Source organism: Cucurbita pepo, chromosome LG03, assembly GCF_002806865.2.
Source record: "Cucurbita pepo subsp. pepo cultivar mu-cu-16 chromosome LG03, ASM280686v2, whole genome shotgun sequence".
Lineage (NCBI taxonomy): Eukaryota > Viridiplantae > Streptophyta > Magnoliopsida > Cucurbitales > Cucurbitaceae > Cucurbita > Cucurbita pepo.
This window is the reverse complement of record NC_036640.1, coordinates 1,232,488-1,251,137: the sequence shown is the minus strand read 5'-3', so window position 1 is coordinate 1,251,137 and position 18,650 is coordinate 1,232,488. Positions and strand designations below refer to the sequence as shown.

The following is an 18,650-nucleotide window of genomic DNA, read 5'->3' as shown; positions in this document are numbered from 1 at the left end:
CCTCATACCAATGGAGTTAGTATTCCTCACTTATAAACCCATGATCATTCCCTAAATTAGCCGATGTGGGACTTCCATCATCCAACACCTCCCCTCGAACAAAGTGCGCCTCCCCTTAATCGAGGCTCGACTCCTTTAGAGTCTCAGTCATTTTTTACTGCCTTCGAGGAGGCTTGGCTCCTTTTCTTTTGGAGTTCTTTGTTCGATATTTGAGGATTTACCAATCTATTGGCATGACTAAGTTTAGGGCATGACTCTGATACCATGTTAGACGAACACGACTCTCCACAATGGTATGATATTGTCCACTTTGAGCATAAGCTCTCATGCCTTTGATTTGGGCTTCCCCAAAAGACCTCATACCAATGGAGTTAGTATTCCTCACTTATAAACCCATGATCATTTCCTAAATTATCCGATGTGGGACTTCCATCATCCAACAAAGGTTTGTTCTGGTTGGATTTTCCTTTTAAAAGTTTATTATTATCAATGAAGGTGATATCCATTCTTGAACGAGTGACTTGTTTGAAGTAAATTTACTGTTTAAGTACATGCATTCCATGCTTTTAGTGCGTCGTAGTAAGTAAATTGAATTTAATTCATGTTTATTTTCTCTACGCCTTTTTTTTATTTTTTTATTTTTTTATTTTTGTTGAGTCATTTTGTTCCGAGGCAAAGGGATCCATACACATCTAATAAAACTTGGGAGAAATGCATCCTAGTCATGGTTACTAAATCTGTTACAGTTAAGATACACCATTTGATAGGATATATATGTATATTTCAAACATGCGTATACTGACATTAAGTTGAATATGTATACAGGGAGACGCAAAGAATTTAAGATATCGCGGTATGAAAGAATTTGATCGGGCAATGCAGCATCTTGAAGAATCATTTGGTGTAAGTTCCTTAGTTTTATACCGTCTATGTTTGACAATACCTTAAAGACATTTTTCCAAGTCCCTGGATTATAAAATCAAATCCCATCCAAGGACTGCATGACCTGTCATCTTGTCAAAATGTTCATTCGTTCTTAAATGGTCGCTCGGCCCTAGGTTATAACCAAGCCTTTAAATTTGATGGCTGAGTCTTTAAATTTTACGTCTTCTGTCACCCGAGTTCTTGTACAGAGTGGAAAACTTTATTGGCTCGGAATATCATTCTCTTGTCTGCTTAAATTGTCTCAACAATATAATTTTTATCATAATTGCGAAGTTGGTCTTCCTCACTCTTGACTTTCATGTGCCTGGAAATCTGTAATAGCCAACCGTTCTTGGGTTCAGAAAGTTTAAAATATGCTTTAGTAAACATTAACTGGTGGTTGCAGTTCATGACATTTGGACACCAATATGTTTCCCGCAAAGATGAGGGAGATAAAATCATTGTGTTCGAAAGGGGGGATCTGGTTTTTGTTTTCAACTTCCATTGGAGTAACAGCTATTCCGACTACCGAGTGGGGTGCCTAAAGCCAGGGAAATACAAGGTACAGTATTGTGTAGTATTAAGCATCGGCTCTATGATCTCTGTAGGTTAGTCATACCTTTTAATCTATTCAAATTCTATAAATAAGGTGGCATTGTTTGCACTGTTGTAGATTGTCTTGGACTCGGACGATCCACTGTTTGGAGGGTTCAATCGGCTTGATCATTCTGCCGAATACTTTACATTTGTAAGATAGATAGTCTCTTAATATCTGTAATTAAATAGATTGAATGAATCCGTGAAAAAAATTTGGATTGATATTTTTGGTTGTGCAGGATGGAAACTATGATAACAGGCCTCGTTCTTTCCTGGTATACACTCCTTCCAGGACGGCTGTGGTCTATGCTCTTGCACCAGATGATTCTGAGCTTGTAAAGAATGAAACCAAAGACGAAAATGAAGCTGATACTTCATTGGAGTGTAGTTTCTGATGTGATGAAGATGGTTCCATTTTCATGGTTTTATACACGGAACCGATTCTGAATCTTCTTGGCTATGCGAAACAATGGATTTGGGCTAACAAGGTATAACCTTTTATTCGATGCAACGGATTTCGTATGCTTAATTAAAGAGGGTGAGTAGATGTTTTTGCTGCTTTTATTTAATTCATATTTATTTAATAGAGCGTGTATATAAACTCTTTCCGGGTCATGGTTAATCTATAAGGATTAATGCTATAGATTGGCCATGAAATAATGAATGCCTGTGAAAGTAGAGCACAGTGAGTTTTCCCAGGCTCTTAATAATGCTCTTTTCCTTGTAATATTATTATCACATTGATGGATTTGAGTCTTACAACTTCTTTCCTTCTTTCTTTCTTTTTTTTTTTTTAGGTTGTGTTTGATTTGTTGGTAATTTAAAACCGCATCTAATTGGTTCTTTGTTTGATAATCAGTTGATTTTGATTTTTTTATCGATTTGTTTTGTTATTCACTGTTGATGGTGAAGTTTTGAAGCTATTAGAACAAACTTACAAATGTGTGAGTTTATAAATTTTTGTTGAGGTAGAAAGGAGAGGCTATGAATTTCAAAGAGTGGGCATTTAAGCACCACGTGATTCTTTAGCAAAGCAATTAATTATTGCTCTGACATATCGTATTACACTAAAGATATCCTTCCATGTGGGTGTGTGGTCTCTGCCGGAATAATTTCCACGGATTGACGTTGAAAACCTTTTTTATTACACTTTTTTCATTTGGATTTTAGAGTTCCGCCCTCTTCATCTTTATTTTATTTAACATTGATTTCCAAATCTATGTACTTCCTCTTTAAGCTCAAAACTTAATGTTTTCATGAATTATTCACGCTTATCAAAAGTTAAATACATATGGACATTTAATTTTAATTTTAAATCCAGTTTTTTTTATCTCCTAAAAGGTAATATATATTTCTTGGTTACTTTAGTTAATACATAATATAATGTGCATTGAATTAATACCTTAGGTTCGATTGAATCTAAGAGATTGAATACATAGTAGGAAAAAAGTGAGGAATTAACTTAATTATTGGTATTAGCGCCAATCTTGGAAAATTATAAGGATTAAATTCAAATTAAGTTCAAACAACTTTTTTTTTTTTTAATTCATGTTTGAAACTAAGATCATAATTTTCCTATCATTGGTAAAACAATAAATATCACAAGAAAAACAAAAACAAAATCAAACATAAACATCCTTCATCCAATCACATTCAAACAGCTACGAACTGTGGCTTCAAATAAAAGTTTGGTTTTTTTTTTTTTTTTTTCCAGACAATAACACATATTAGATAGATGCAACTTCATTTTTAAGTGCTGATAAAGGTAGCTTCCGAGTTGGTTGTTCTTTGCAACTGATGCAACACAGTAGTGGGCAGCGAGTTCTTATTGGCGGAGCGCAGCGCCTCGGCGAGCGGTCCGCCCATGGACGCCATTTGTGTGGCGGCCCATCCAGCAGCCCAATTCAAATGCATGTGCTCCCCGTCGATATTGCCATTTTGATGAAGATGGGGGTCGCCACTGCCTTGATCAGAGCCTCCTCCCGTTGACAATTTCAATGACACGTCGGAGGATGACGACGGTGGGTTCCCAGCTACCGAAATTGAAAGGGATGTCGGATTCATTCGTTGGCTGGCATTGCTGTTGTCGCTCCCACAGCCACCATTTTCGGACCTCGGCCAATCGTCGAAAAAATGCCTCAAAATGTGGCCGTCGGATTTTCCGTCTCCGGCGGAGCCCTCTTTGTGGGATTCATAAAAATTCTTATTTTCCGATAAGGAATCAGAGGACGCTCTGCAGAGAATAAAAAAAAAAAAGAAAATTGGGAATAAATAAAGTTAGATGAATTGAAGCGAAGCATTATTAGGCAGAAAGTTAGTGGTTGGGAAAATAGAGTGTACGGGCTAAAGAATCATAAACAGACAAAAATTTTAAGTGGGACCCAAATAAAATCTGACCCTTGATTGAGATGGAGAAGATCAACGGATGGGGTTTGTCCACATACACAAGAATAATTCCCACTTTCCACCGTCAAAAAAGGCCGACCACCGCCGCCACCAACAACACGGTTAGCGTTAGAACAGAGAGAACAACCGCCGCTGGATACGGCGGCGGCGGCGGCGGCGGTGGTGGTGGTGGAGGTGGGTTTAGTCGTGGTAGTTTCCACAGGCTTTCTTGAACGGTTACGGCCACGGTGCATATGGCGCTCACAGTACTTCTGCCCGGCGACCACGTCTCTTGAGCAACGCCATTTTTTGCCGTCGGTTCTCCGGCACCGACCTGGCTCTGGATCCATGGCGGCTCTGCCCCAATACCCTGCTTGTAATACTGAATATCCAAAGTCATTTTAAACAAAACCCTCATTTCAGTGATAACCAAAAATTAAAAACCAAGAAAGAAATGGAGAAGAGATCAATTGACTTAGATTAAGAACATATTTGAGCGTTACTTCAAAAGATTCACTCCAAAAACATGTTTTGAATTATTTCAAAATCTAATTCCAAACATGCCACAAGAGCCGAGCTTTTTCTCAAATGGGTCGCTCTGTATTTGCAAGAACATTTAAAGAATATGTACATAAAGGGTTAGAAAGTAAAAATTTGAAGAATTTTCTTACGAAAAAATCTGATTCCACCCACAAAAAGAAAAGGGAAAATGGGCGAAATGGGACTTACAAGTGGGATAGTGGGGGAAATGTTGAAGAGGATGATGAAGAAAGAAGGGGGCAGTGGAGGAGAGAAGGCTTTTCTTGATGGGGTGGAGAAGCTCCGGCGGTACAGCGGCGCCGGCCAACATATATCGGAAAATGAGAGCCTGAAGCTCGAGTTCGTGCCTTTGAGCCACACTGAAATAGCCCAACATCCCTGTAATCAAATCAAGGCAAAGACAACCAAATAACAGAGCAGTTAAATGGAGAAAGAAGAAAGGTTTTGAAGAGGAAAGGAAAGAAAAAGAAAAGGGCTCACTGGGTAATCTATGAGAAGAAGAAGAAGAAGACGTTGAATCTGGAAATGCTGACAACATATTGGAAGCTTTGGAGTCGTTAATGGAACCAGGAACGAACAGAGGAAGAACAGAGGAGCAAGAAGACGGCTGTTGCTGCTGCTGCTGCTGCAGCCGATGAGGCTGTTCGACAAAAAACTTACAGATTTTAGCAGAATGTTGCGGCTCTTCCACCACCTCCTCCTCCTCTGACTCCGCCTGCCTTCTACACTTCTTCAGATCAAAGTCCATTGACAGAGAAATACCAAAAAAAACAGAGCTTTTGACAGAGAAATATCTATGCTTCTGTTGGGTTTTTAATATATGCTGCTGCTGCCTTCATTTTCATTGGGTATTTTCAGGGGAGAAAAAAAAGCTTCTTTTCTTGGCAGTATTCAGGGAAAAAAAAAAGGGTTGGGTTTCTGACAATGAAACCTGCAAAGTTTGTTTGAAGAGCAGTGGAGGAGGAGGAGGGTTAGGCAGCTGCTAGGGGCACTTAGAGTAAAAAGATGTTCAGACAAGACAGATGAGATAAAAGAGCAGAAGTATTAAACCTTCTTTACAAGGGTATAGAAATATCTCTCTACGAGACATAGGGCTCGATGAGAAATTAGAAAGAAAAAGCGAACAATAATTATTAGCGATGTGCTTCAGCTGTTATAGCACATTGCCTTACCTCATTTTTTCGTCATTGTCTTACCTATAATGTTAATTAGTTCGTCTCTCTCACTGTTGTTGCTGAATTAGGTTAAAAAATACATGTTACTTTGAGGTGAACAAATCGAAGTCGATAAGCTGAGCGGATTGATTGAAAATTTGAAACTAACCAAGTTGACTTAGAAGTTAAAAGGTAGAACCTAATGAATTTTCGTGTATATCTTAAAAGGAAAGCTTATTATTATTTTATAAATATATGTTTTAAGAGAAATGAAAAATGTACTAAAAAAAGAAGTAAATGAAAAGGGAGAGAAAATAAAAGCTGGAGACTGACCAAACCACTGCCCTTTCGGTCAACACAACCGGACATAAAACACGTTTGTGTTCATTAATGAAGGAACCCATTGGACATCGGTCTGAACCGACCGGTGATTACCCTACTATCATTATTGTTATCAAGAATATATTGGCTAAAAAAAAGAATAAAATAAACATTTTTGTTTCAACTTTAAAGTTACGCAAATAGAAAATAAAAAATGCTACTAAATTAATTAAAAAGATCTTTTGTATAAAAAGTATTTTTAATTTTAAAAAATTTGGATAATATTCTTAAACTAAAAAAAATTTAAAATTTTAAAATTTTAAAAATATTATAATTATTAGTTTAGAGAAAATTGTTAATATTTTATTTTAAAAAATATACGGATAAACTTTTTTTTAATTAAAAAATACTCTTACTATTAAAAAAATTTAAAAATTCCTGATGAGCTTTCAAAAATAACATTAACAAATTTGGAGATGATCCAGATGTCGATAGATGATTTTTGTTCATATATTGACCGTAGTAACTTTTTTATAAAGATAAAAGGTGTTATGTAACCGCATATGCCCACCGGTAGCCGATATTGTCTACTTTGACCTATTACGTATCGTCGTCAGCCTCATAAATTTAAAACGTGTGTATGTTGATTTAGGGTTTAGGGTTTTAGGATTTTAGGTTTTAGGGTTTTAGGGTTTAGGGTTTTAGGATTTTGGGTTTTGGGGTTTGGGGTTTTAGGATTCAGGGAATGGTTTCCACATCTTTATATAAGGAATGTTTCATGTTCCTTTCCACCTAATGTGAGATATTACAGTAAAGAAAGAAAAGAAAGATGTTGAGATGACCAAATTGGTCTAAGGCGATGGTTTGAGTTTAAATCTCACTATGAACAATCTTGGATGGGGTATGGTTGACAATATCTATCTTTTGACTCAATAATCAATAATCCATTTTTTTCTACTTTTATTTTTATTGCGTTAATTATACGCACATCAGCTTCATTTAAAATATATATTATTTTCAAAGAATCGAGATATTCTCTTCAACTTCGCAAATAAATAAAAAATTGTAATTTAAAAAAAAAAAAGAAAAAGAAAAGGGGGCTTTTATTTTCGGCTACAAAACCCAATGAAAAAAATAAAGATGTGGAGAGTAATACTCAGATTACATAAAACCCACATTTTTTTTATTAATAACAAAAATAATTAATTATAAACTTTCCATATTCCCTAATTTTATCCACAGTTTTAACAAAAAAAAAAAATAAAAAATAAAAACAAACATATGACCTTTGTTGTAAATTTGAAGTATAACAATAATTTAATATAATTAGTAAAATTTAATTATGTTGGCAAAAAAAAGANTAGGATTTTAGGTTTTAGGGTTTTAGGGTTTAGGGTTTTAGGATTTTGGGTTTTGGGGTTTGGGGTTTTAGGATTCAGGGAATGGTTTCCACATCTTTATATAAGGAATGTTTCATGTTCCTTTCCACCTAATGTGAGATATTACAGTAAAGAAAGAAAAGAAAGATGTTGAGATGACCAAATTGGTCTAAGGCGATGGTTTGAGTTTAAATCTCACTATGAACAATCTTGGATGGGGTATGGTTGACAATATCTATCTTTTGACTCAATAATCAATAATCCATTTTTTTCTACTTTTATTTTTATTGCGTTAATTATACGCACATCAGCTTCATTTAAAATATATATTATTTTCAAAGAATCGAGATATTCTCTTCAACTTCGCAAATAAATAAAAAATTGTAATTTAAAAAAAAAAAAGAAAAAGAAAAGGGGGCTTTTATTTTCGGCTACAAAACCCAATGAAAAAAATAAAGATGTGGAGAGTAATACTCAGATTACATAAAACCCACATTTTTTTTATTAATAACAAAAATAATTAATTATAAACTTTCCATATTCCCTAATTTTATCCACAGTTTTAACAAAAAAAAAAAATAAAAAATAAAAACAAACATATGACCTTTGTTGTAAATTTGAAGTATAACAATAATTTAATATAATTAGTAAAATTTAATTATGTTGGCAAAAAAAAGAAAAAAAAAATAGAGTTGGGAGTTGGGAGGGGATTTTGGGAAATTGTAAGGGCATATTTGTAAACGTGAAAAGTAGCAAAAGCAAAGCAAAGGCAGTACTAAGCTTAAGAAGGAGGGGAAAGAAAGGAACCCCAGGTGACCCAACACACACCTTGGGATCCATTTGCTGGGCCCCACCCTGCTCCTCCACGTCACCTAATTCGTCTCTATCCTCATTAATTCCAGTAATATTTATTAAAATCTTAATTTAATTACAAAGGGAGAGACAGGGCGCATACGACAATCTCAAATTCTGTCAGAAAAGTGCTCCCAAAAATTCAAAAAACCCTGTCAGAACCCACAGCTCCTCACGTGCCTCCCTTCTCCCTTTCCCTTTATTTTCTATTTTCTTTTTACATTTTTTGTGTGAGACAAACCAACAAAATTAAAAACAAAGGAGCTGCACGCCGGCACGCTATGTATCACGTGCCTCCACGTGACTTTTTTTTTTTTTCTGGTCTCTCCACGCGCCCCCTCCCCCTAAAACTATTACACTCGAGTTTCTCTTCGGTGTATCCCCTCGCATTGTAACACTAACTTACGCTGGCTGCTTCTTATTGGACCACGCGGCGTCATTTTCCTTTGGGCCCAAATTAAATTGGGCTTTCACCCAAGTGTGCAAGCCCGGAGATAATGGGCCGACTCCAAAACTACTGCCCCTTAAAAAGGTACTGCCTACCAATTACTTATTTATATTATTTGATTGTCTTTTAATTTCGAATAATATTATCTTTTTTTCATGTGCATTCTAATTTATTAAAATATGGTTACAAAATGATATATCACACGCTCTAAACATTATATATATATATATATAAAAGAAGAGGAAGAATTGAAATTCAAATAGGAGGGCATAATTGTCAAACTAACACGAGAAGAAGGGTATAATTGGAAAAAATTGTTCGATTCAAAGGAAAGGACAGCAGGCAGCAGCGGCAGTTAGTGTTCTAAAAAGCCGAACCCAATAATGGGCCCTATGGCCCACTCGGGCCCATCAGTTTGACTTGCAAGGGCCCATCCAAGAGGGCATTTTTATTTTTAATATACATAAGGCTGCGTTTGGTTGCGCAGTTGAACGGTATACGGACAAAATTAATGGGTGAGGGTCCTAACCCCAAACAAACCCGACAGTTGAACTAAAACGCTTCTAGATTTATTTAATTATTTATTATTTAAATTGATTCTCTGTTTTTGTTTTTGTTGTATAGTTGTTAATTTATTTTCAATAATTTTTTGAAATTGTGTGTGGTACATAGCCATCAGTGGCAGTGGTTGGCAATTGGGTCTTTTCACCTAATGCTTTTCTATTATTATTTATGCCATTTAATTTTACACCTAAATTCTAAATATAAAAACCAAAATTTGTTTTTTCTTTTAAATAAAGTAAGAAAATAGAGCTTGAGAGCGTTTTAAAAAATTCAATTAAAAAATATTTAAAATGTAGTGGTAGTGGATAAAGGTGAAGGGAGAGGGTGCATTGTAGTTTATAAGTTCTTTGGTATACCCAGAGCTGAAAAGATTGAAAGACAGCGCAAACCCCATAATTTGTAAAGCAAAAGCAAAAGAACAGAGAGGAAAAGGAACGAAACCCAGAAAGAAAGGAGGAAGAAGAAGAAAAGGGTTTTGTGGGTAAGGGAATGCAAATTGAATAGAGTGAGGAACAGAGGAAGAGCAGCCATAAATGGTGCAGAACAGCACAGGAAGCTTGAGCTTCAGCAGCCATTTGTGTAAGGAAGATGAAGAGATTTCGAGGTCGGCTCTGTCCACTTTCAGAGCCAAAGAAGAGGAGATCGAGCGGAAGAAGATGGAGGTCAGAGAGAAGGTTCAAGCCCAGTTAGGCCGTGTTGAAGAAGAAACCAAACGTCTCGCTTGCATCCGTCAGGTAAAATTTCGGGGTTTTTCCTCCAAAATTTTCATGGGTTTTTCTTAGATTTTGGTTTATGAGACACCCTTTTAACTTTTCTGCTGTGTTTTACATGAATTTGGTTGGAAAATGGGACATAAAATTGTAGAACATCTCTTGAAACTGAGTATAATTTTGGGTAAATCTTCGTCCAAAAGGTGTGTGGACAAGGGATTTTTAACCTTTTGCCTGATTTAGTTCTATTATCTACGGGTTGTGGGATTAAATTAATATGTTGTGAAGGGATTAGAAGCGGCTTCAAAGAGTTCAAAACACACCCCATTCCCCAGAGAGAGGAGAAATTCTCATTTACACAGATTCTGTTGGTCTTAGCTCATGAATTCAAGTGGTGGACTCAGATCATTAGGTTATAAGCAAACCAAAAGCAAAGTCATAACAATGTCCATGATTTCTAACAGTTGGTGCTAACCACATAATCAACAATGCTTTGGTGTCGGTGGGTCGTACGAGTCATTCTGTTCTAAGATTAGCTTAACTGGACAAGTAATTATAGAACAGGAGTATGTATGTGTAACCGCTCAAACCCACCCCTACTAGATATTGTCCCTCTGGGCTTTCCCTTCCGAGCTTCCTCTCAAGGTTTTAAAACGCGTCTACTATAGAGAGGGTCTAGCCTTACTCCCTCCAGGGTCTTGCACTGTTCGATGACTAGCTCTAAAATCAATTGTAACAGTCCAAGCCCACCGCTAGCAGATATTGTGATATTTGGGTTTTCCGTTCTGGGCTTTCCCTCAAGTTTTTAAAACGCGTCTATTAGGGAGAGTTTTCCACATCCTTATATAAGGAATGTTTCATTCTCGTTACGGTATGTATGAAACAACAGAAATATGGCAATGTCTTGGTTTGGAGTTTGGAATTGGTTTTTGGTGCTGTTGTTGTTTAGTTTCATGAAACAAAGTGTTGCAAACACCAGGAGCTCGAGGCGCTGACCGATCCAATGAGGAAGGAAGTGGCACAGTTTCGTAAGAAGGTCGACGCCGTAAACAAGGAATTGAAGCCTCTGGGACATATCTGTCAAAAGAAGGTAAGATATGGGGGGAAGTATTAGCGCATTGCTTAGCATATAAGATGATATTGCATTCTGTGAATCTCAATTATTGAGCTGATGTTTGCATCCTTTGTCATAGGAAAAGGAGTACAGGGAAGCCCTCGAAGCCTTCAACGAAAAGAACAAGGAAAAAGTTCAGCTAATCAACAAACTAATGGAGGTAAATTCCCCTGAATTCCTTTAGTTTTCCACGATTTCGACGCATCAGTTCAGCCACAGTTCGAGGCGACTCGAATGGCCTCCATTAGTTAAAAACTGTGTTTCTTTTCGTGTATTCTCGTCTGAGTTTCGGTTGATGGATTGATTTGGTTTTTTGACGAGCAGCTGGTGAGCGAAAGCGAGAGGTTGAGGCTGAAGAAGCTGGAGGAGCTGAGTAAGAACATCGATACGATTCGATAACCATATCGTTTGACTGATCAGAACGACGGTTGACAAAGTGATAACCCTGTGTTTATTAGGCTTTGGCGTGTGATGTATTTAATCTAAAGAAGAAAAAGGAGCTGTGTTTGTGTATTAGTTGAAATGTTGGCGTTCCCTTTGTTTGTGTGTAATTTTCATAATTTGTCTTTTTCTTTATTTATTTTTCCTCTTCAGAGTTAACTCAAAAAACATTTTAACTCATTTTAGGAAAGGAAATGACTTATCTATCCTTTTGTTTTTGTCTTTGTTTTTTTGTTTTTTGTCTTTTGTCTTTTGTTTTTTTTCTCTCTCCTCTAATGGGGAATATAGATCCAGCTAACGGCTATTTCAAGTTGCTTCATTTAATAATTAATAACAAATTGCATAATTTAATGTTTATATTTTTAAATATTAAATTATCCCAAAGTTGAGAGAGATTGTCGTACTTGGTTGGGCCCATCGTTGAACCCATTAGTCTTTTCGGCCCATATCAGTCGACCCGGCCCGTATCCAAACCAACTGGACCATATAAGACCTATAGCTACATAATTTTTTTTTAAAAGAAATTTCTAAATGATTAATTCTCAAAAAAATATATATATATGTAATTAGAAAATTTTAATTTGTCATGATGTGAATTATTCAATCAAATAGTATTTTTAATTATTAAATCAAATATTTATAGAGAAATTAGCATAAATTTCTAGAATTACTTTAATTTATTTTAAACTATAAGAAATATAATACAAAAGACAAAGTTACAAGGTGTGTGTGTGGGGACCAAGTGAACATTGGATTCGAAGTATGAGACACCGGCAAGCCTGTTACTATTATTATATTTTAATAAATTAAAAAAACATTATTATTAGTAGATAAAATATAGTGTTAACGATGTTGATGCGACGTCGTATGAGGGCATTTGACTTTGACTATAGTTGCGGGGTCCACGACATCCTCAGACAGACTTCAGACCGTGGCTCAGACTCGGGTGCTATTCGATTGAAGTTGCACACGTGGGAGAACGTCCTCTGTTGGCCCAATTTTTATGCTTACGTGGACAAATGCACCATTTAGATTTTGCTCACTCACTTTTTATTTTATTATTTTATTTTGTCGTTCGAGGAAAAATGAAATTTCGTTAAGGGTCCCATTTAGATTTTGCTTTTTTCTTACTTATTTTTTAAATTACATTACACAAGAAATATTTGTGGGCTCGCCTCAACGGTCTTTTCACTCCCCCACCCCTTCCATATAAATATTCATGCAAATAAATATATAGCGTAGAGAAGGTCACGGCGAGATGAGTCATTTATCATCACGATAGGTGTCAAGTGGAAGTGGAGTGATGTATGCAGCTGAGTCATCCTAACAGACCGGTAAACTTGAACCTTGTTCTCAAGAGAAGGTCACGGCGAGATGAGCCATTTATCATCACGATAGGTGTCAAGTGAAGTGCAGTGATGTATGCAGCTGAGGCATCCTAACAGACCGATAGACTTGAACCACCCGATCAATTTGATTAGGCACTCGCAATCTATTTTCATTGTTAACTCTCTGACAACGTGAAAAAATAAAAAACAGCTCTGCCCTCCCCCTCTATCTATCCAAGGGATGTGCATGGAGGTTACAAAGAGATTTTCCATTTTACTCTCCAATCAATATGGGATCTCTTCGATGTCTAATTCTAATACTATTTGTAATAGCCCAATTTCGATGTCTAATTGGACATGGAATCTCCAGTTTTTATGTTTAATATTAGTAGTAAGTGAAAAGAGAGATCCAAAATGGAAAAGGAAGGGAAATGGTGGGTTTTTGAGAACCAATCAGTCTCTTTTTCCAAAAGGACAGTTTTGTCCACAATAAAAAAAAATAAATAAAAAAATAAATAAAAAAGAAAAAGTAAATTGAGGGAAGTTTAAATTAAAGGTGTGAGTAGTGGGATTGGATATGGACTGGACAGCCGGGTAGACTGACCACATCACGCTCCCCTCCTTCCTTTCATTGATTAAACCCTATCATAATGAGTCCATATACGTGTACATGGACCTTCTCATACGTGTACATGGACCTTCAGGCGAGAAGGTATACGTATTCTTGGACCTAGCCTTCAATTAAGTAAATGTATATAATATCATAGCATACACGTTTGTACTCATAGTTAAGTAGAAGTATTCCGACCCATGAAACACACAAACATAACAGTATTTGATGTCCTTCTCACAGTTTGTTTTGGTCTGTTGTATTTCTGTCAACTTCCGAATTCATCTTCCATAGCTTCCAAACCAACTTTATTTGTTCAACTTGGGGTTACTGAAATCCAAGCCCTCAACATAAGACATGTCTTCGAATCCCCCATTTTAGCTTTCGTCTTCTCTCTGAATATTCACATCCCTTTTGCAGGCTCTAAAGAGATATCCATGGCTCAAAAGCACTTACACGAGCTTCTGAAAGAGGATCAACACCCCTTTCTCCTCGCCAATTTCATCGCCGACAGACGTTCTCTTCTCAAACGCCCTTCCCCCAAATCTCTTTTCCAGCTCAACCGTCCAAAACCCATTTCCGATTCCTCTGATTTTCACCGGAATTTTTGCCGGAGTGCTTGTTTTTTCTCTTTCACTCACTCCCCTGATCTCATAACCTCTTCGCCGCTCTTTGAATTTCAATCTCCGGTCAAAACTCCTTGTCGAAACCACAATGGCATTTTCCTTCATGTTCCGGCTACGACGGCCGGTCTTCTTTTGGAAGCTGCTTTGAGAATTCAGAAACAGTCAACGGCTGCGAAATCCAGGTCCCTTGGCAAATCGAATGGCTTAGGGTTTTTGGGTTCTTTTCTTAAGCGTTTGACTCATCGTGGCCGTATTCGGAAGCGAGAGATCTGCAGCGACGGCCGGAAAAACGGTGACCGTGGCAGCCCGCCATTGCCGGCAAACGAGAACGAGAACGAGAACGACTCTGTTTCTCGGCAGAGTAATTTATGCCATAGCCCTTTTCGATTTGTGCTTCAATCGAGCCCTTCCCCCGGTCACCGGACGCCGGAGTTCTCTTCGCCGACGTCTTCTCCGGCTCGCCGGAACCATCAGGTCTTACTTATTTCGTTACTGTTTTCTTTTCATCTTTCAATGTCATGGCATAAAAATTGCATTTTTATGAACCGGGGTTCGCCAGCAAACGACCAACTGACGGCAGTGTTATGTAAATTCTCTAAAATTACCGCCGGAATGTTGCAGTCTCCGGCGTTAAAACACGTCAACCCCACCAAAAGCACTGAATTTTGGCGAACAAACTAATAATTCGTTCATTTTCAATTCCATACACACTTTGGTTTACCAAAACCAACTAAATTAAAGACCCTTTTCACAAGCATTTTTGTTTCTCAGTTTGTGAATCATTCTTTGCCCTGTTTTTACATAAATTACAGGTCAAAGATGCAGAAAGCTTGAAGAAATTTGCAGTTGAGGATGAGGAGGAAGAGAAAGAACAGAGCAGTCCCGTGTCCGTGTTGGATCCTCCGTTCGAGGAGTACGATGAAGGACATTATGAGGATGATTACAATTTGGATCGCAGCTACGCCATTGTACAAAGTATGTAAGCATGATTCAACCAAACAGCTAATCTGGATGTAAATTTGGGCCTGTTTTTGATCTGCTCATGTTAATATTTGTCCTGTTTTGTTCAGAGGCGAAGCATCAGTTACTGAAAAAACTTCGGAGATTTGAGAGACTAGCAGAACTAGACGTAGTAGAACTCGAGACGTTTCTACTAAAGGACGAGGACGAAGACGAACTCAATGACGACGCTAACATTGCTCATCTCGACGACGACGAAAGCCATGACATCATAGAACACAACAATGGGAGCTCAAGGTTCCAAATTCCTCGGAAGCGACTCATCTACAATCTCGTTACGAAGGACGAGAGAGACGTGGTCGTGATCGAGAAGAGAGTGTTGGTGAGATCGAAGTTGTGGAAAGGGGTGGACACGAACGCTATCGACGTGATAACGAGGCAAGATTTGAAGGGAGAGGTTGATGGGTGGAGCAGAAATGGGGAGCAGAGAGGAGAAATAGCCATAGAAATAGAGCTTGCTATCTTCAGCTTGCTGGTGGAGGAAATGCAAACTGAGCTACATTGCTTAGCTCATTAACACTGCAATTGAGTGAGTGAGTAAATTAGTTTTAGGAATATAAAATCTGACTTTAAGAGCATAGGTTTAACATTTGTTTAGTAGAAAGATTAGGATGAAAGGGAGAACCCTATGATTTGTAAATTCGTTATCCCTCCATATATTATCACGGTGAGTTTGACTCGTGAATCGCTAAGTCTTAGATACTATTCTCTTTAAGCTTTCCCTCAAGGTTTTAAAACGCGTCCCATAGGGGGAGAAGTAAATAAATGAACCTCTTTTCAACCAACTTGAGATCTCCCAATCCACCCCTTTGAGCCCAACATCCTTGCGGGCACTCATTCCTCTCTCGGATCGAGGGGTGGACACTGGACGATGTGTCAGGAAGGATGTTGGACTCCGAAGGGAGTGAATTATGAGATCCCACATCCATCTCACCATCGGTCCAACGGATTCTACTTGTGGTGAGGCAACTAAGTTTAACGAAGAAGTGACCATACATCAAAGCGAGCCATTAGCTGGGTGACACCATATATATCTACATACATATACATATATATATATATATATATATATATATATATATATATATATATATATGAGATGTGGTCAAGTTCACACATAATTCATTGAGATGCCCCAGACGAGACGTTCTGACCACCGTTAGCATCCCCATTTGGGCCGCCGGTTCACGTCGGATACCGCTCTACCAAACTTTTTTTTACCCCCACCCCTAAATTTTATTGACTCTAATAATCAATATAACAAATTCATAAATATAACATTTTCATTAATTTTTTTGTGTCCCTAATCCTACATCTTTCAAAAATTATGATTTTGGCCCTACTTTTTTCATTTTATCAATTTACTTATTTTTTAATATATCTTTTACGTATATATTTTTGGTCTTCAAACGTATATATTTTGGTCTTCAATGTGTACACACCTTTTTAACTACATCCCATGTGTTTTAAAAGCTTAAATTTTATATTTAAAAATTGCATTCAATCGTAACAACTTTGAAACTCAATAATATTAAATTATACCACATATATATATATATATATATATATATATATATATATATATATATATATATATATATATATTATAATATTAAATTATACCATACATATATATATATATATTTAAACTTTGTGGTGAATTTTAGTTATCCATTGTAATTTTAAAAAGTTTGATACAGTAAATAGTTTTAATATATTTTGAGATTATATATCAATTTTTTATCTAATTTAAATTTTCTAATTTTATATCACATCATTTTTCATCTTTTATTTTAATAATTTTTTTTTTTAATTTAAGAATATAAATGAAATTGTTTAAATTGGAAGGAATTATTGAAAACACGACACAACCTTTTATTGGAAGGTTTGCGGAAAAAAAGGGAGTAGAATATGGAAGTTAATTTCAGCACGTGACTTTTCTGGCTGCACGTGGAATATAAAAATGTGGCCCAACAATTTGACCACGTGTTTAACATTACACTTTTTTTTTTTTTTTTCCTTGGAAAATAAAATTAATAAAAGATTCTCTAAATAGTTACGAATATAATATACAGCTCCGTGGAGTATCATTAGGGCATCCACATTTATTCTCTACCTAATGCCTTCTTCATCCTCCAGCTCAACCAATGAACACCTTCCGCCGTCGCAGAAGACGGCCTCCACGAAGCGGAAGGCCGGCCGGAAAAAGTTTCAGGAGACCCGCCACCCGATTTACAAAGGCGTCCGCCAGAGAAATGGAAAATGGGTCAGCGAGCTCCGGTGGCCCAACAAAAATTCCACCTTTTGGGTCGGAACTTTTTGCAGCCCGGAAATGGCGGCGGTGGCGTACGACGTAGTTGCCTTGACCATTAAAGGTGAGTCTGCACCACTCAATTTTCCAAATTGGACTCACTTATTTCCCAGAGTTACATCCTCGTCGTCGTCCATAAACGATATTCGAACAATGGCAGTGGAGGCAGCTGAGGCGTTTACATCGAGCAATAGATTATCGTCTTTGTCGTCGTCATCGTTATGTTCTTCTTTGACATCAGAGGAGAAGGTGACACCGAAAGTTTTAACGGATAGGTTGGTTTTGGATGAGGAGGAGGTGTTTAACATGCCGGCGATAATCGCTGATATGGCAGAAGGGTTGATTCTAACGCCACCGGGAATGAAGAAAGGTTTTAATTGGGAGGAGTACGAAGATACGGTGGAGTTGTCGTTATGGAACGACGACGGAGAGAAAAACTAGAAAATCTTGTTTACGCAAATGAATAAAATGGAGAAATTTCTCTTTGGAAAGAAAAAAAAACAAATAATCTCCCCTTTACGAACATGAATTCTAAATATTTGCATTATTTTTGTTCGTAGATTGATTGAATTAGATGAATAAATTTTGTAATGTAAACTATGTTCATAAATGGAAATTATACAAAAATGTTTACGTGGTAATTTTATTATATAAAAATATATTATCGATTCGAACAACCTTCTAAAAACTAAATTTGTTACCAAATATATAATCGAAAACTTGTAATATAATTAATTTTAGGTTCACTTTCTAAACTAAACCTAAACAAACACTCTCACTTTTTTTATCCAAAAAAAAAATAGCCAATAGTATACATTTACGACCAAATTTTTCTATAAATCATTTAAGTTCACCCCAGCCGATATTGTTCGTTATAGTTTGTTGTGTATCATCGTCAGACTCATGAATTTAAAACGTATTTATTAGAGAGAGATTTTCACACTGTTATAAGAATCCAACCGATGTGGGATCTCACAACCCCCTTCGGGAGCCAGCGTCCTGGCACATCACTTGGTGTCCAGCTCTAATATCATTTACAACAACGCAAGCCCACTAGTAGATATGGTTCATTTTGACATATTACGTATAATCGTAAGGCTCGGATTTTAAAAACACGTTTGTTGGAGAAAAATTTCTACACTTTTATAACACCATGTCAATGGTTAAATATTACAATTCTATCGGATGTGGAATGTAATTTTATTATTATTGTTATTATATGGTAACATTAGCTATGATATTTAGTGGATTTGCTCAAATTTGAATTTTGGACTTTAAATCCGTTTTTAAGTTTTTGGTAACCCACCCAACAATATCTATGTTGGT

General features: G+C 36.8%; 5 protein-coding genes across 5 annotated transcripts in view; 4 read left to right on the top strand and 1 right to left on the bottom strand.

Moving 5' to 3' along the window:
- LOC111790945 (1,4-alpha-glucan-branching enzyme 2-2, chloroplastic/amyloplastic-like) overlaps nucleotides 1-2,295 on the top strand; it is a 19,107-nt gene extending 16,812 nt beyond the window's left edge. The window contains exons 19-22 of the mRNA XM_023672077.1: nucleotides 826-903; nucleotides 1,331-1,486; nucleotides 1,598-1,672; nucleotides 1,761-2,295. Of these exons, the coding sequence (XP_023527845.1) occupies nucleotides 826-903; nucleotides 1,331-1,486; nucleotides 1,598-1,672; nucleotides 1,761-1,916 (465 nt within the window). The 3' untranslated portion in view covers nucleotides 1,917-2,295. The remainder of the gene's footprint in view (nucleotides 1-825; nucleotides 904-1,330; nucleotides 1,487-1,597; nucleotides 1,673-1,760) is intronic.
- Nucleotides 2,296-3,097: 802 nt separating this feature from the next.
- Nucleotides 3,098-5,393, bottom strand: LOC111791263 (growth-regulating factor 3-like). The gene is made up of 4 exons (XM_023672534.1): nucleotides 4,927-5,393; nucleotides 4,636-4,824; nucleotides 3,919-4,288; nucleotides 3,098-3,754 (listed from the first exon to the last, which is right to left on the bottom strand). Exons 1-4 carry the CDS (start codon nucleotides 5,192-5,194, stop codon nucleotides 3,271-3,273), a joined length of 1,311 nt encoding a protein of 436 aa, XP_023528302.1. The 5' UTR covers nucleotides 5,195-5,393; the 3' UTR covers nucleotides 3,098-3,270.
- A 4,034-nt stretch (nucleotides 5,394-9,427) lies between these two features.
- LOC111789614 (GRB10-interacting GYF protein 2-like) lies at nucleotides 9,428-11,649 on the top strand. The gene is made up of 4 exons (XM_023670241.1): nucleotides 9,428-9,898; nucleotides 10,854-10,964; nucleotides 11,068-11,148; nucleotides 11,313-11,649. Exons 1-4 carry the CDS (start codon nucleotides 9,698-9,700, stop codon nucleotides 11,385-11,387), a joined length of 468 nt encoding a protein of 155 aa, XP_023526009.1. The 5' UTR covers nucleotides 9,428-9,697; the 3' UTR covers nucleotides 11,388-11,649.
- A 1,993-nt stretch (nucleotides 11,650-13,642) lies between these two features.
- On the top strand, nucleotides 13,643-15,681 carry LOC111789613. The gene is made up of 3 exons (XM_023670239.1): nucleotides 13,643-14,467; nucleotides 14,806-14,968; nucleotides 15,064-15,681. Exons 1-3 carry the CDS (start codon nucleotides 13,805-13,807, stop codon nucleotides 15,528-15,530), a joined length of 1,293 nt encoding a protein of 430 aa, XP_023526007.1. The 5' UTR covers nucleotides 13,643-13,804; the 3' UTR covers nucleotides 15,531-15,681.
- A 1,451-nt stretch (nucleotides 15,682-17,132) lies between these two features.
- LOC111791628 (dehydration-responsive element-binding protein 1B-like) lies at nucleotides 17,133-17,765 on the top strand. Its single transcript, XM_023673033.1, has one exon. It carries the CDS (start codon nucleotides 17,133-17,135, stop codon nucleotides 17,763-17,765), a length of 633 nt encoding a protein of 210 aa, XP_023528801.1.
- Nucleotides 17,766-18,650: the final 885 nt, after the last annotated feature.